Source organism: Excalfactoria chinensis, chromosome 4 (assembly GCF_039878825.1).
Source record: "Excalfactoria chinensis isolate bCotChi1 chromosome 4, bCotChi1.hap2, whole genome shotgun sequence".
In the NCBI taxonomy this organism is placed as follows: Eukaryota; Metazoa; Chordata; class Aves; order Galliformes; family Phasianidae; genus Excalfactoria; species Excalfactoria chinensis.
Window position 1 is genome coordinate 49780456 of NC_092828.1, and position 14014 is coordinate 49794469.

Genomic DNA, 14014 nt, shown 5'->3' on the forward strand with positions numbered 1-14014 from the left:
ATACAGAGAATGAGAGGAAGCACTGGGATGGGATGTGTAATGCCTGAGGGCCTTCTGCTGAGACCCTGGGCCTCTTAAGGTGATGCTGTGTCTGTCTGTTTGTAATCAATGGTTTGATCACCTTGCTGTTTAACTATATGTATGTATGGTTGGGCTGCCTCAGGCATGTGGCTATGAGAAGACTGCTAGGGCACCTTGTCTGTGCTTCCAGAATAATTCTGATATAAAAGGAAATGTACTGCCATCACCTCCATTATGGAGTTACAATGGCACAACCAGTCAGAGGAACACTGAGAAGTCCAATGAGTGTGCAGTCAAGGCATGTGAGGTTTGCACCCCTACAGTGTCATGCTTCCCGTTTTCACACTTGATACACTGCATTGATGCTGTTAAGCATATGCTCACTTCTCATTTGCAGAACTGCTGAGGTCGCTTGTTTGGTGTTTGTTTCCCAGCTCAGTGGGAGTCACTTCTTCTGTTTGTTGTTCTTACTGTATACTTCTAAATGTGTTTTCTTTTTTGCTGTTGTTAATCTTCTCTAATTTTTTTTTGCTTGCTTACAGCATACATGAATGATAATACCAAGTTTGTTACTGTATAGGTGTCTTGCTCAGAGCAATTTGATGTAGTCTGCAAGTGACAGGCTGAAAAATGATGTTTTAGGAAAGCCAGCTCAAATGTACAGGGTATTTTCTGCTTCCCAATTATGAAGGAAAGAACATACCTTCATTATTTAGTAGTTAGACCTGTTTCTCAAAGTAGAAATAATCCCAAGTACTCTGCTTATGCAGTGGCTTCACACTGGTGGGCAGCTAAACTCTGATACTGCTTTCTCACTGCTCCTCCTCAAAGGAGGAGAGGGATAAAATACGATGGAAAAGGGCTCAAGGGTTGAGGTAAGGACAGGGAGATCACTCACCAGCTACCGTATGGGTAAAACAAACTCAGTATAGGGAGATGAATATAACTTATTGCCATCTACTAACAAGACTGCAGACTGAGAAACAAAAGCAAATTAAAAACACCTCTCTCCCATGCACCCTATTGTACCTCCTCCCCCTGAGACGTGTAGAGAAATGGGGGCTCCTTTATGGTTGTTCTCTGCCCTTTGTCTTTTTTCCTTCCAGTAGTTGGGCTCTTTCTACTATTTCTCTTTGATGCAGTATTTCTATTTTGGCAGGTGAAAACACCACCAGAGCAAAGGAATTTGGAAATGTCATAATAGACTTAAAAAAAAAAAACAACCAAAAAACACTGAAACATAAACAAAAAAAGAAAAACAACAAAACAAAAACCCATTTAAAAATACATGAGGGTCAAAATGTTTATTTACTGAAGTTTTTGTTTAACCTGATAATGGATTTTTCATGTTTTCAATATTTTCAAGTTATGTCTCTCTCCTTCTTCTTCCTTTTTCTTTTTCTTTTTTTTTTTTTCCCCTTTCTTTTCTTAGGCAGGAAGATCCACCGAGACCTTTTTTGCTGCACCCGTGCTTGAGGAGCTCTGATGAAGAAGTAAGGTTCCTGCAAAAATGTTCTCAAATTCTGGTGTGTTGTCTCCTACCCTCAAAGGATGCCCAGTCTGTCAGCTTGCGCATAGTCCTTGCAGAAATACTTGCAACAAAAGGTAGATGAAAGATCAGAGTTAATTAAACACATACACTTGTACAGTATTAATAATTACATACATCTTTATGTATGTCTTGATGCTACGCTTTTAATTCCAGGTATTTTATTTTCAGTGATGGCCAACAAGGAACTTCGTGTTTTCCAGGTTAAGCATGTACTTACCTGATTGTCCTGACTTCTTGTCAGGTTTCTTAGCACCTGCCAGGATAAAATCCCTGTTGTCCATTCTTTGTATCATTTTTTTTTTCCGTGGGGGAACACTTTTTGTAGTCTTCAGTAGCACTATTTTTATCGATTTTATTCATAATTTTGACCTATTGAGCTTCATTGGGATGCACAGAATCCGTAGACGTGATTACGATTGAATTATGGTACCAGATTTGATTTGTTTTAGACTTTGAATCCAATTTTTAATGAAGGTTTTCTATTTTGCCTTTCATTTTATCAGATCTGCTTTAATTAGATTATAAATATGCTTGTCATTTTTTAATATCATTGAATTCAAATTCTGAAGTTATGAAGTCTCCAGTATGTTGTGCAATCCAGTTCACTTCACAGCCATTACAAATGGAAATTTAATGTCACAGCTTCCCAGGCACACAGCAGAAAGGAAAAAAACAAAAATGCTTGAAATTTCCCAAGTGGGACTCAACTTTGTCAGTGTACATTGATTTGGGCAACGGCACAAACAGTTTTGTCATGAAATTATATACATGAGGTCTCAAATATACTATGTAGTCGGGAGACTGCTTTGAAATTCTTATTGATGTTTTTGCATCTATTTTTGCCTCTTATCTGTAGTATTCTCATGAAGTGTACAACAGTTATTCTTCAACATAAGGATTTTGTTTTAAAATATTTTTCCTCTCCAGTACTGAAACCAGTGGTGGAACTGCTGGGTGATCCAGATTATATCAACCAAATGCTACTCAGCCAGCTGGAGTACAGGGAACAGATGAATGAGCATCAGAAGAAAGACTACACATATGCTCCTTCATATGAGGAGTTCATCAAGCTGATTAACAGCAACACCGATGTTGAATTCCTGAAACAATTGAGGTACTTGATGCTTTGCTGTAGCTTATTTGTAACTAAATGTGCTGCTTTTGTTAGCCTGTTAATAAGATTTGAATGAATAATTTTTGATTCAGTTTTTGATTTCTTTTTCCTTTGGCGAAGCAGAGATAATAAAGATGACAAGCCACAGTATTCATTAATCTGTAATATAGCCAGATTCTCAGTTTGATGGTAGAAAATGTTAAAAAAAAAAAAAAACAACACAAAACATTCCACTTAGCTGGAACTCAGCACAGTGTGTAGTGTGTGATTCTGTGACCTGAAAAGAAGGGTTTGAGTTCCAGTATGCTTTACTAGTGACACAGAGGTGTTTTGGAACTGTTGCAGGGCATTGTTTCCCAATTGCATCCTTCTTAAACATGTCAATGAACTGTGAAGAATACCTTAAAGACCTTAAGAAGACCCTAAGTTTCTTACATATCATCAATGTGTTTCTTGTTGCTGTTTCCCAGTAAAATAACATGCATTCCCTTTCGTGCTTATTTTCCATTCTTCTCAAAAAATCTCAGTTACCACCTAATTTTTATTCCAAATTCCATAATAACATACTTGTATATATCTTGAACCTGATTGCCCAAGCATGAGATGATCTTTATTCTTGCCTTATCTTTACAGCTGTTCTGTTTATCCTCTGATTTCTGATGCAAGAGAAAGGATAAAAAGCAAGTGAAGGCTGGGGAGCAGGTCAAAGGGATACTATCCAGATAGAATTTTTGTATCATGTTGGTTTTGTTGAGCACACTAAAACTTCAGAAAGCTGTTGAATCCATTTTCAGAGAACTGGTCCTAATCTGTCACCGCTAGCCAGACCTGTTGTTTTGCCTTTTCTGTTGCTCCCTTCAATTGCTGCCACAAGTCAGCTTTCTTCCTAAATGGCTGCAGCAACATCTGAAAGACACAAGCAAATTGATTCCATTTTATGCACTTTGGGTCATCTGTTGTGACCCAGACCTTTTGTTAGACTCAGCTTGATCAGGCCAAGTGATGGGTGTACCAAGATGAAGAGGTGTGCCCACAATACTCCTTCTTTTCCCTGATTCTGAAACTACTTGCATTTCTGAGACAGGAAAATGCATTTAGGTGATGGTGAAATGATCTTGTTGCTTGGCTACTTATTGCTCATCTGCTGTAAAATTTGCTCTTTACTCTGGGCCAGTGTGTCTTTACTGAGAGCAGAAATTAGTCTCCATTAGACTCTGTCTGAAACCTAATTGACATCATATTTAGTAGCATAATCACACTAATGGATCTGCGTGTTCCAAAAGAAACCCAAATCTTCTGTTGTTGTTATTCTGGCATATTAATGTACTCAGTGTGCTCTCTTTTTGGCTGATAGGTCATCCTAAACAGTGTTCTCTAATATTGGGTAGCGAATGTGCTTCATGAAATGATGTGGTTTTGGCTGCACTGAGATCTTTGCTTTCTGCTCTGTGGAGTCTGACTACTATCATTTTGAGATGTGCTCTTCTGCATCCTGTATAATGTTTATCAATATTTAAATGGAAAATATCCAGGAGAATTTCATTTAATTTCAAAGAGAAAAAAAAACAGTATTTGATTTTGAGGGCTGTACTTTTTCTTCTGCTATGCAGAACGTGTCCCTGTGGAAGCATTTGTGAAAAACATTCCCCCTGTGGGAAGATAAATTCTTTTTCTGTTTGGTCTCCAGCTCTTAGAGAGAGATGGGCCTACCTGTGTGGTGATCTCCAAGTTAGGCAGTGTGTTTTGCAAAGCTTTCACGATATACCAAAGTCTGCAGATTTATGTCAAGGAAACCAAACAACAGTCTCTATATGGATGAACAAAACAAATGACACTTGAGATGAACAAACTAAATAGTATTTCAGGTTGTATTTACTATCTGCATACCACAAGAGAAATTTGTAAGGAAGAAATTAAGGAGAATTAATGAGTCATTGGATATCCTGAGTTGGAAGGGACCCACAAAGTATCCTCAAGTCCAATTCCTGGCTCCACACAGCGCAACTTAAAGGTTAAACCATCTAAGAGCAAAATAAGCCCTTAGAACGCGAGGGAATGTGATTAGGTTCCCTTAGAGTGATGGAAGTGGGGGTGAGTGCTTCCAGTTGTCATCCTACAAAGAAATAAATCACTGGTATGCAGTACCTAGCATCTGACTGGGAAACTGTCTGTTCTGAGTAATAAAACCCTGTTTATCAGAAGTTTTGTTTCCTGGTTTTACTTGGAAATCGTTTTTCCACCACCTATTCTGAGCTGGTGTATGGCTTTTGTGAATGTTCAGCCTCCTCCTGTTACTCCTGATGTTGCCACGTAACATCTTGGAAAAGAATGAATTGGAGTAGTTATCGTTTTCTGTGTAGGCTTAGCTTTGAGGAAATTATCTCAAGGCGCTATAGTTGCTGGGAAACTCAGAATTTCTTTGAAACATCCCTGCTATGCTTTATCTTTGCAGATGAATTTAATTACTGCTTATTTACTAAAACAAACATAAAATGTTTTGTTGAATAAGACAGGCCATGAAGTACTGATAAAAATTCCTCAGACTCTTGACTGATTGCAGTTAAGAGTGCTCAAGTTCCTGGGTGCTCTGATATGTTTGCATGTGACGTTACAGCAGAGGCGTCCTTTAAGTATCTTTTCAGGCTTATCTTATTATCACAGCTTTGCTAAGCTTTCTTGTGACCAGAATCAGGTGTTTGTTATTGGGCATGTAGGGAAGAATTTCCAGCTGGATCATTAAATACTTGTGGGCAAAGATTTTGTTGCTTTTGGCAAGGAGATCAGGAAGGAGAGGTTGTGTGTGTTGCATCTTCCTGTAAGGAAGGGTACCCGCTTTCTGCCATGCAAAATGACTTACCCTCAAAGGCTAAGGGTGCTAGGATCTTCTGAATCTTTTTGTTCCTCTCCTTGGTTAGAAGCATTGCCTTGAGAAGAAAAACAGTATTGATTTTTGTGTTGGTTGCATGGTTTCTGTTTTTAGAACTTAGGAACTATTTATCATTACTTCTGTAGAAAGTTTTGAATTCACAGTTCATTAATATCTATACAAGGCTTCTGACTTTCATTCACTTTGTCTCTTAACAGATTGTCTCTGCTTTTTGGAAACCCTTCTAGTTTTGTAAGGGACACTTGTGGAACAGATGTTTATTTTCATAAACAGTAATTCAGTGTTTTCAGACAATGTGTTTTTAATTATTTTTTTTTCCTATTTCTACCTTTGTGTTCCCAGAGTTTGTTTGGAAAATGCAGGGGGAGGGAAAGAAAAGTTGTTTCCAGGGAAGAGAATGTTGTATGGTTATCTACAAACTTCTCTCAAAGTCACCCTTGTAATGTTTACCTTCATAGTTGTGATGAAGTGAGGCAAAGTTTAGCTCCTGTTGTATCAAATCTCCACAAAGTGTGTTGTCCTTATTTCTTTCAAGAAGAGAGTTATACAGTGAAATTTCATCCTCGTTTCCTCTCAGATTTAAGTTAGCATAGATGAATTGGAAGGCTACTACACTTGAGGAAGGAAAGATGAATTCTGTATGCGAGATGTTAAATGAATTTACTTCTGTCAGAAGAAGACTGGAGATAAGACTTGATGAATTAACGTAGCAGGGAGTAAACAGTGATAAAGAAATAAGCCAGTGGGTACTTTGTAATTCTGCTTTAAAAATGTGTTTTATTTATTCCGTTATTAATGGAGCAGCAAAAGGTCAATATGCAATTAATGGCAAGAAAGGCTGTTATCTCATATTCTATGCCGTCTTCCACTTAAGGTATGAGGGAAGGGATGAATGTGACAAAGAGATGAGGTAGCGGTAGGAGTGGGAAGGTATATGTGAGACCGTGATTGGTCCTGTTTGTTGTGTATGGTTCACTTCTTGAAAATCAAATGAGTACATCACTTTTAGAAGTTCCAGAGATGTTTACTCACCTGTGACCACAGGGCATGAGGCTAGAAAGTTCAGACCAAACTTACAGAGAGAAAGGGCTGCAGTCTGGCATGCCATGTGACTGGGGTGGTGCTTTGGGCCTAGGAGGAACAGGCTAAATGATGTCTTTAGGGATGCAACTTGGAGCATCTTCCTTAAAATAAAGAACAGAAGAAAAGACTTATTACCATATTGATCATGGAAAGGTGTAAAACCAGGAGTGTGAACAAATGGGTATGAATTTTGGAAGAAAGGAAGCTGTATAAGTGGGGGGACCACCTTCCATATGGTAGTATTTATTTAGTTGTCTGTTCTGTGGTACTTGATAATTTCATCGTGTCCTGTAAAACACAGGACATTCTAATCTTAGAACACTGGAGTGAGGTGAGGGGCCCATTTTACAGATGATAGAGCCAAGGCATCAGAAGTCTTAAGTGAGCTGCCTGGAATTGTTTGGGAAGTTAAATTGTTAAGGATCAGGGAGTTAAATGCAGAACTTCATGCAGCAGAATACCACACTCCTTGTAGGGCTTTTCCTCTTCTGAAGTACTGAACAGGACTAATAAAAAAATAATGGCAAAGGAAAGTAGGGTTAATATATATATATGTATATACACACACACACACACATATATATGTATGTATATGTATATATATATATATATATATACACATACATATTTGCAATCATGCTATCATAGAATTACTGGTTATGCAAATCAGGTTCTTGAGATTTTGTTTGGTAATGAAGAATCAGGATTACTGCAGGAAAAAAACACCAGGTAAGTGTAGTTGGAAGTGAATGTAAGCGGTACGCTTATGAAGAAGCAACGGTTATTCAAACAAACACTAAAAAATTTACAGGAGGAAGGAAGGATGGGGAGAAATGGATAATGTTGGTGAACCATAGGTGAAGGACCATGGGTCACAGGTCCTCTCTTAAACAGAGGATTAAGTAGTCATGGAAATGGGAGACTTCCCGGGAGGCACTGGGGTTCATCGGGGAGCTGATTGATTGAGGTTAGGGAACTCCTACAGAGATGAGTTAAATATACTGGAAGATTCCTTTATTACTGGTATTATTAATTTCCAAGGGAAATGAACTGAGAGAAATCTGAAAGGTTGCCATGACAAGTGTTTTGAGGTTTGTAGAAGATTTAATTAGAAATTGTTTTCTTTGCCATTACAAAACTGATCTTAAAATTCAGTTTACTAACTGTGGTAGCTGTTATCTGTTGTGTATAATATAGATTTGGGTGACAAGCTGCTTATAATTACTCCAGGGGGTGTAGTACTTTAGAACTTTTTCTTGCACCCCCCCCTTCCCCGAGAGGTACAAAAGCTCCATATATATATACTAGCTAGAAGAACCTTAATATATAGCTGTCTGATCTTGAACTGAATTCCCATCCTAGTTTCTTATAGTGAATTTATATCTTTGTGTTAGAGAGCATGACTTATTGTATTCACTGGGAGTTAGTAAGCGTCTGTACTATGGCAACATTAGGGAGAATGGAATACTATTGCAATCTGGGAGGTTTTGTTTTGTTTCAAAACTAGCTTTTTCCCTGCTCTCTCCCCTATGTACACTATTGCTTGGTTTATAAATGAGCATTAACTCAGTTTTCAGGGGAGGGGAGCTGCTTTTTATTTGCTCTTAATTATGCTGTATAAGGAATGCACTGTAAAAATTATAAACATTGTGTGTGTTTTTTTTTCTTTCTCTCCTCCCTCTTTACCCTTATCCCTGCCGTTTTTAAAACCAGGTATCAGATTGTAGTGGAAATAGTTCAGGCAACCACAATCAGCAATTTTCCCCAAGTGAAGAGGCAGAAAGGTAAGAATCCTGCTTGTTACCAATCATATTTATTGTCTTCATTTTGCAAAGCTATTTGAACTTCAGTAATAGATAGGTCAGTTTATTGGGAGTTTTTAGACAGATGTTAGGTAATGCTGTGCATTTGGTATTTCATTTCTGTTTCATTTGCCTGGTTGTTCTAAAATCTCAATGGCGTATATCCACCCCCCTGCCATACTGTCCCCATTTAACCATTTAAGCTGATGGGTCAAGAAAATGATTACACCTATATATATATATAATCTTCAGAACTTGCCACATCTTGGATTTCTGGTGTTGCAAATTCTCATGCTGAGAATCTTACTTCCTCTTCTTTGTTCCTACAATCCATTCTCTAAAGTCTCTGTTCTTTCAAAGGGCAGAATAAGAAGTGATGCAGCTTAATTATCAGTCAGGCTTTATTTTGACTCATTGTATTGCATTTTTGTGTTGTGGTACACAGTGCTCTTAAATCCTTCTGCAATGTTCTGGCAACATCTGCCTTTTGTAATGCGTGTGAACCTGCATCTTCCGTTTGTGCTTATATTGAAGATGTGTATACTTCATTTTATGGTTCTCAAAATGTACCAGAACTGTGGTATATCTGCAAGAGATTTTATTGACGGAAAAGTCATCAAACAAAATTTTTGCTTGAACAGATACATTTGAGATCCACCTAACCATAACAGAAAACAAGGGACAATATGGGTTAAGGGATCTTACAGGCAGGAGGGGACCAACATATTACGTGGTCTGATAGCAACAGGACAAGAGGAGATGGCTTTAAACTAAAAAAGAGGAGGTTTAGGCTATCAGACGTGTCCAACCCCTGGGCCACATGTGGCCTGGCATAGCTCACAGTGTAGTCCACCCCCCACAGTTTTTATGAGGGCTGCTCCAAAAGTATTGCTTTTTATTTTATGATGTTGGCCTACAGCACCAAAGGCCAATGGTGGTGGTACAGCAGTAGAGGTTGAACCTGCCCACCAACATTCCATTACACGTTGTTGCTGTGTGGCAGAAGGCAGCAGAGGGACAGTCTGATGAAATGGTGTCTGATATGGAAGTATGTGCAAAGGGGTGTAATTGAATTCCTCTATGCAAGAAAAAATGGCACCCACTGATACTCGTTGACTCTTGCTGAATGTTTCTGGGGACCAAACAGTGGATGTGAGCACAGAGAGGTGGTGGGTGGTGCATTTCAGCTGTGGTGACCGTGAATCATCTCCACTGGTGCAGTTTGCTATGAGCATAGCATGCAGGCTCTTGTTCATTGCTGACAAAAATGCAGAGCTAATGGTGGTGACTTTGTTGAGAAAGTGCTGATAATTTGCTCTATGAAACAGTGTTATTGCGCTATTTTCATGGAAACAAAAATAAATACAAATAATTAGGAGGCATTTCTTGTGCTGAAACCTTCATAGATGTAGCCCTAGACAATTCTCCATTCAGCATGGCTCACACAAGCCAGGAGACTGAAGAAGAGGGTGTTGAGGCTGCACAGAGAGCTGAGCTGTGTGTGCCTTTTCCCTGGAGGTGCCCAAGGCCAGGTTGGATGGGACCTGGGCAGCCTTGAGCTGTTGGAGGGCACCCGGCCCCAAGCAGGGGTTGGGGCTGGGGAGAGTTAAGGTCCCTTTCAACCCAAGCCATTCTGTGATTCTATTATAGGAATGGATTTGTAAACTAAATTAAGGGAGCTTGGTTTTAGTTCCTTGCGTCGCATAGGAAGGCTTTTAAGGACGATTCAGGTGTAATGGAAGAAAAGATAGTGCAGAAACATAGAGAAGCACCACCCCAGGAGGCATGAGGTTGGCAGGAGGGCAGTCAGTTGTTAGACTGAACAGTTTGGGGCCCATCCTTGAATTTCTGAAAATACAACACTGCACATTTCTTTTACATTCTAAAATAAAGCTAGGTATGCATTCCTATGGGGTATATTGATTGTACCAAATGGAGGTAAAAGTTAGCATTAGTTTTTGTGCAAACATGCATCCCAGAAAGAGAAATATTAATGTTTCTTAGATGAGAATTGAATGGAAAATAGGTTTCGTAAAGTAACAAAGTGAAACAAAGTTAACTCTGAGTACATTATGAAAAAATCAATCTCGCTAAGCCTGTATTTCCATTTGTGCAACATCGTTGTGAGCAGAATTGACTTGGGGAATATTTTTTTGCAGTTTAGGCTCCTGCAATTAATTACTGATGATCTTTTTTTGGTCTCGCAGGAGTTTATCCAGTTAACTATACACTGAGCACTGAAGAGAAGAGGCTTTTCTGAAGCTGCAAGAGCCTTGCTCTGCAGAATAGATGTAAAAATGCTGGTGCTATTTATTCTGACAGAGGAGATCAAGTCCCACTTATTCTGTGGTCAGACTGATTCTGCATTTCTATGGCCTCTTGTGGAACAGGCTTCCTAGTGGGGTGGTCGATGCCCCACACCTGTCAGTGTTCAAACAGCATTTGGACGGTGGTCTCAGTTACGTACTTCTGGTTTGCTGTGCAGTGGTCAGGCAGTTTGAAGGTCCTTCCCAACTGAGCTATTTCAATTACTGTTCTTCAAGAAAATGATGTTTTTTGACTTACGTGGAACAGTCTGTTCCGCTCTGGCCTACAATACAATCCTGTTATAGTTCACGCACATTAAAGGCAGATTATTATTATTATTTTTGCCTTTTATTTTCTCTGTTAAGGCTTCCATCACACAGAGTTTCTCAGTCAGTTCATAAACAAGCTTCATGCAAAATGGAGTGTTTGCACAGCCCCATTTTTTTTTTCTTTTTAAATCTCTTTCCCCAGCACCTGTTTGTCTATCTGTAGTAGTATGACTACTCAGTGTGTGATATTGCCCTTTTTCTACCAGTAAATGAGCTGTTGTCTTTTGTGTAGTGGGAATCTCTTCACTTTGATTCCAGCCTGGAGATAGTCTTACTTCATTGCTATTTCCATTTTCTGATGGCAGAGTTGTGTTTTGAGAATGCGTCTTCATTGCTAGTGTCTGGGTGTTGACTTAGGGCACATAAAGAATAATTTGTACACAAACAGCTTGAGGTATGGGATTTCCTGACGTGGTGTTTTCAGTAAGAGAAGGTACAGCAACAGCTGTGAGGAGCAGCTGATACAGCGTGAGTGGACAGTACTCCACAGCAGTGAGTGCCTAGCTGCTGTGTAAGTGAAGTAAACTGTGTGTGTCCAGGACCAGCAATAAATAGGACTGAGCAGAAGCGTGTGCCTTTGTTGACTGACGAGACCAAAGATATTTTAGTTTACAAAAAATATTTGGTGTTTATTGTTTAAGAATGAGTTGCTTGAGGGCCATGTTGTACATCATGATGACTTTTCATATGAGGTACGGTTCTGTAACTTTGTGTGGCTTGATCCAGTAACAAACAAAGTATACGTTTAATGCCAGTGCCTGGAGGTGTTTGAGAGGAATGTTTGTCCCTCAGTAAGAACAAAGTTCTTAATTGAATTTGTGTTGGTGCCACCTATTGGCAAAATGTTTATCTGTGAAAGCTTTCTAAGAAAACCAAAAACTACTTCTGAAAATCATCGTATTGAACCGTCCATCTGTAGTGGAAAAAATAGCATGTTATAGGGTCTTTTTTCTTTTCAGATTTTATCACTTGAATCTTTTGGCACGTGAGCCTAGAAGAGCAAAAGAAAGAGTGCAAAAGCATCCAATCCATTTTAAGCAGTAAGTTTTGCATTTGACTCCCTGTGAGAGTCAAATATCTTAAAAGACTGAGACAGAATAACTTCAGAGGTTTACAGTACAATGCCTATTGAGGATGGGGGATATAATTTCTGTGTCCAGGATTGCTTTCAATCATCACTAAAGCTGAACAGTATGAAACCAAGTGTAGCACTAATGTTTGCAGAGGTGTTGACAATTTATTTTTGGAGTTGTGCAGGCCGTTATCTTGCTTGCTGACACTACGTTCCCCATTCACGCATGCACAAGATTGCTGAAGTTTTCAGCATTTGCTTTTTCTCCTAACTGTCCTTCTGTATACCCTCTTCTGAAACTGTTAGGGTCGTTGCAGCAATGACTGTAGAAGGAGGTTTGCTTTTTACTCATCCTTATGTCTTCCTGTTGATATTTTTGGACTGTGCACTTTTCTTGAACCGCATGTGTTCTGGTTGGAAGAATAACATCTTTATTTATAATGACATCTTCCTGAAAAGTGAAAACTGAAATCCAGCTTTCTCTTCACGTTACCTGTTGGTAAGAATTGAAAGTTTGTTTGCCATATTTCAGGAAAGCAGTTTTGTAAGAGGATCAATATATAGACCAGGGACTGTGGCATGAGTCGGAGAGGGCCCATGCTTCTAGAAGTTAGTTGCTAAAATAGATTGATGTTTACTGTAATGTAAATATACTAAACCTGTAGTTTAGCAAAGAAAACTTTTTCATTGGCTGTGTTAGAGAAATCTAGAGGGCCCTTCTTACTGGATGCCGTTTAAAACCAAAACAACAGCATCAAATCCATGAAGGCCTATGGTTTTCTTCAAGTAAAACTGAACAAATCTCTTCAGTTTTCAATATTCTGAATGGATTTATTTGATTTACCTTCTACTTTTCCTTGCCCTCCATCATCTGTGCAACAACATGACCAGAAACCATCCTCACATGGCAGTGTAGAACAGTTTTTCAGACACCGTGCTGTAACTGACCACAGAAGATTCTTGTTGAGAAAACTGTTCCTTTTCAAGCAGGTATTGTGAGACAGATTGAATAAGCAGCCATTTGTTTCTGAATGAAGAAATCTGCTGAGTGGCAGTAGGTTTATCCTGCTGAGCATTTCCAGTGTGCATCTATATACTTGCTTTTGTAAGTAGAGCTGAAGACTTATGAAGAAACAGAGCAGTCTGTGGGTAAGCTTCCTTATATTCTGTAGTTCTTGAAAGATGCTTGAATGTTCAGCTTTAGAAAGGGGCTTTTCTTTTGTAAACTCAGACTCCAAACTAACTTGGAAGAGTGGATTGTGATGTGTGGGTTTTGTCAAGAGGATAATTTTGGGTGGAGTAAAATGGATTCTTCTCCATTCCAGTGCATCACAGATGCTATCTAACTTAATTACAACAAAACTAGATTATGCCTTCCTACCACACCATCCCCACACAGGGATACAGTTATTTTTGCTTGTTGGCAATGATTAAAAAGTTACATACAACTATGCTTGCGTGGCTGTGTGAATGGAATCCTCCACTCGGCTCTGGTGTGGCTGTGCCTGTGAGATTCCCGTGGATGGAGGTGAAGTGACTCTGATCATGGCAGACTGATTTGTTTTCATTTGTGATTTCCAAATGAGTTCCCCAGAGGAGTTATTTCTTCCCCTTCCTGAGGTCTTTCATGTGAGCTAGTGATGGCCTAAAGAAAGTGGGAGGAAGGCTGACTAGTTGGACAGAAGTGACTAAGAGGAATGTAGAGGCTATATGTGGTCAGGGTTATGTAGCTGTAAAGAGCATACTTTCTCCCACATTCCAGTTTACCGTACTGTGACTGTGATGTGGAAAGATGTGTTGCACTTTATGTTTCTAAGGATCAGCAGCTAAATTATCTGTAACATCCC

The 14014-nt window shown here is 39.2% G+C and overlaps 1 protein-coding gene across 1 annotated transcript in view; it reads left to right on the plus strand.

Annotated features, from left to right (window-relative positions):
- Positions 1-14014, plus strand: part of SNX25 (sorting nexin 25) — a 58548-nt gene that overhangs the window by 20695 nt on the left and 23839 nt on the right. Inside the window, exons 4-6 of the mRNA XM_072334104.1 lie at positions 1454-1626; positions 2501-2687; positions 8371-8441. Of these exons, the coding sequence (XP_072190205.1) occupies positions 1454-1626; positions 2501-2687; positions 8371-8441 (431 nt within the window). The remainder of the gene's footprint in view (positions 1-1453; positions 1627-2500; positions 2688-8370; positions 8442-14014) is intronic.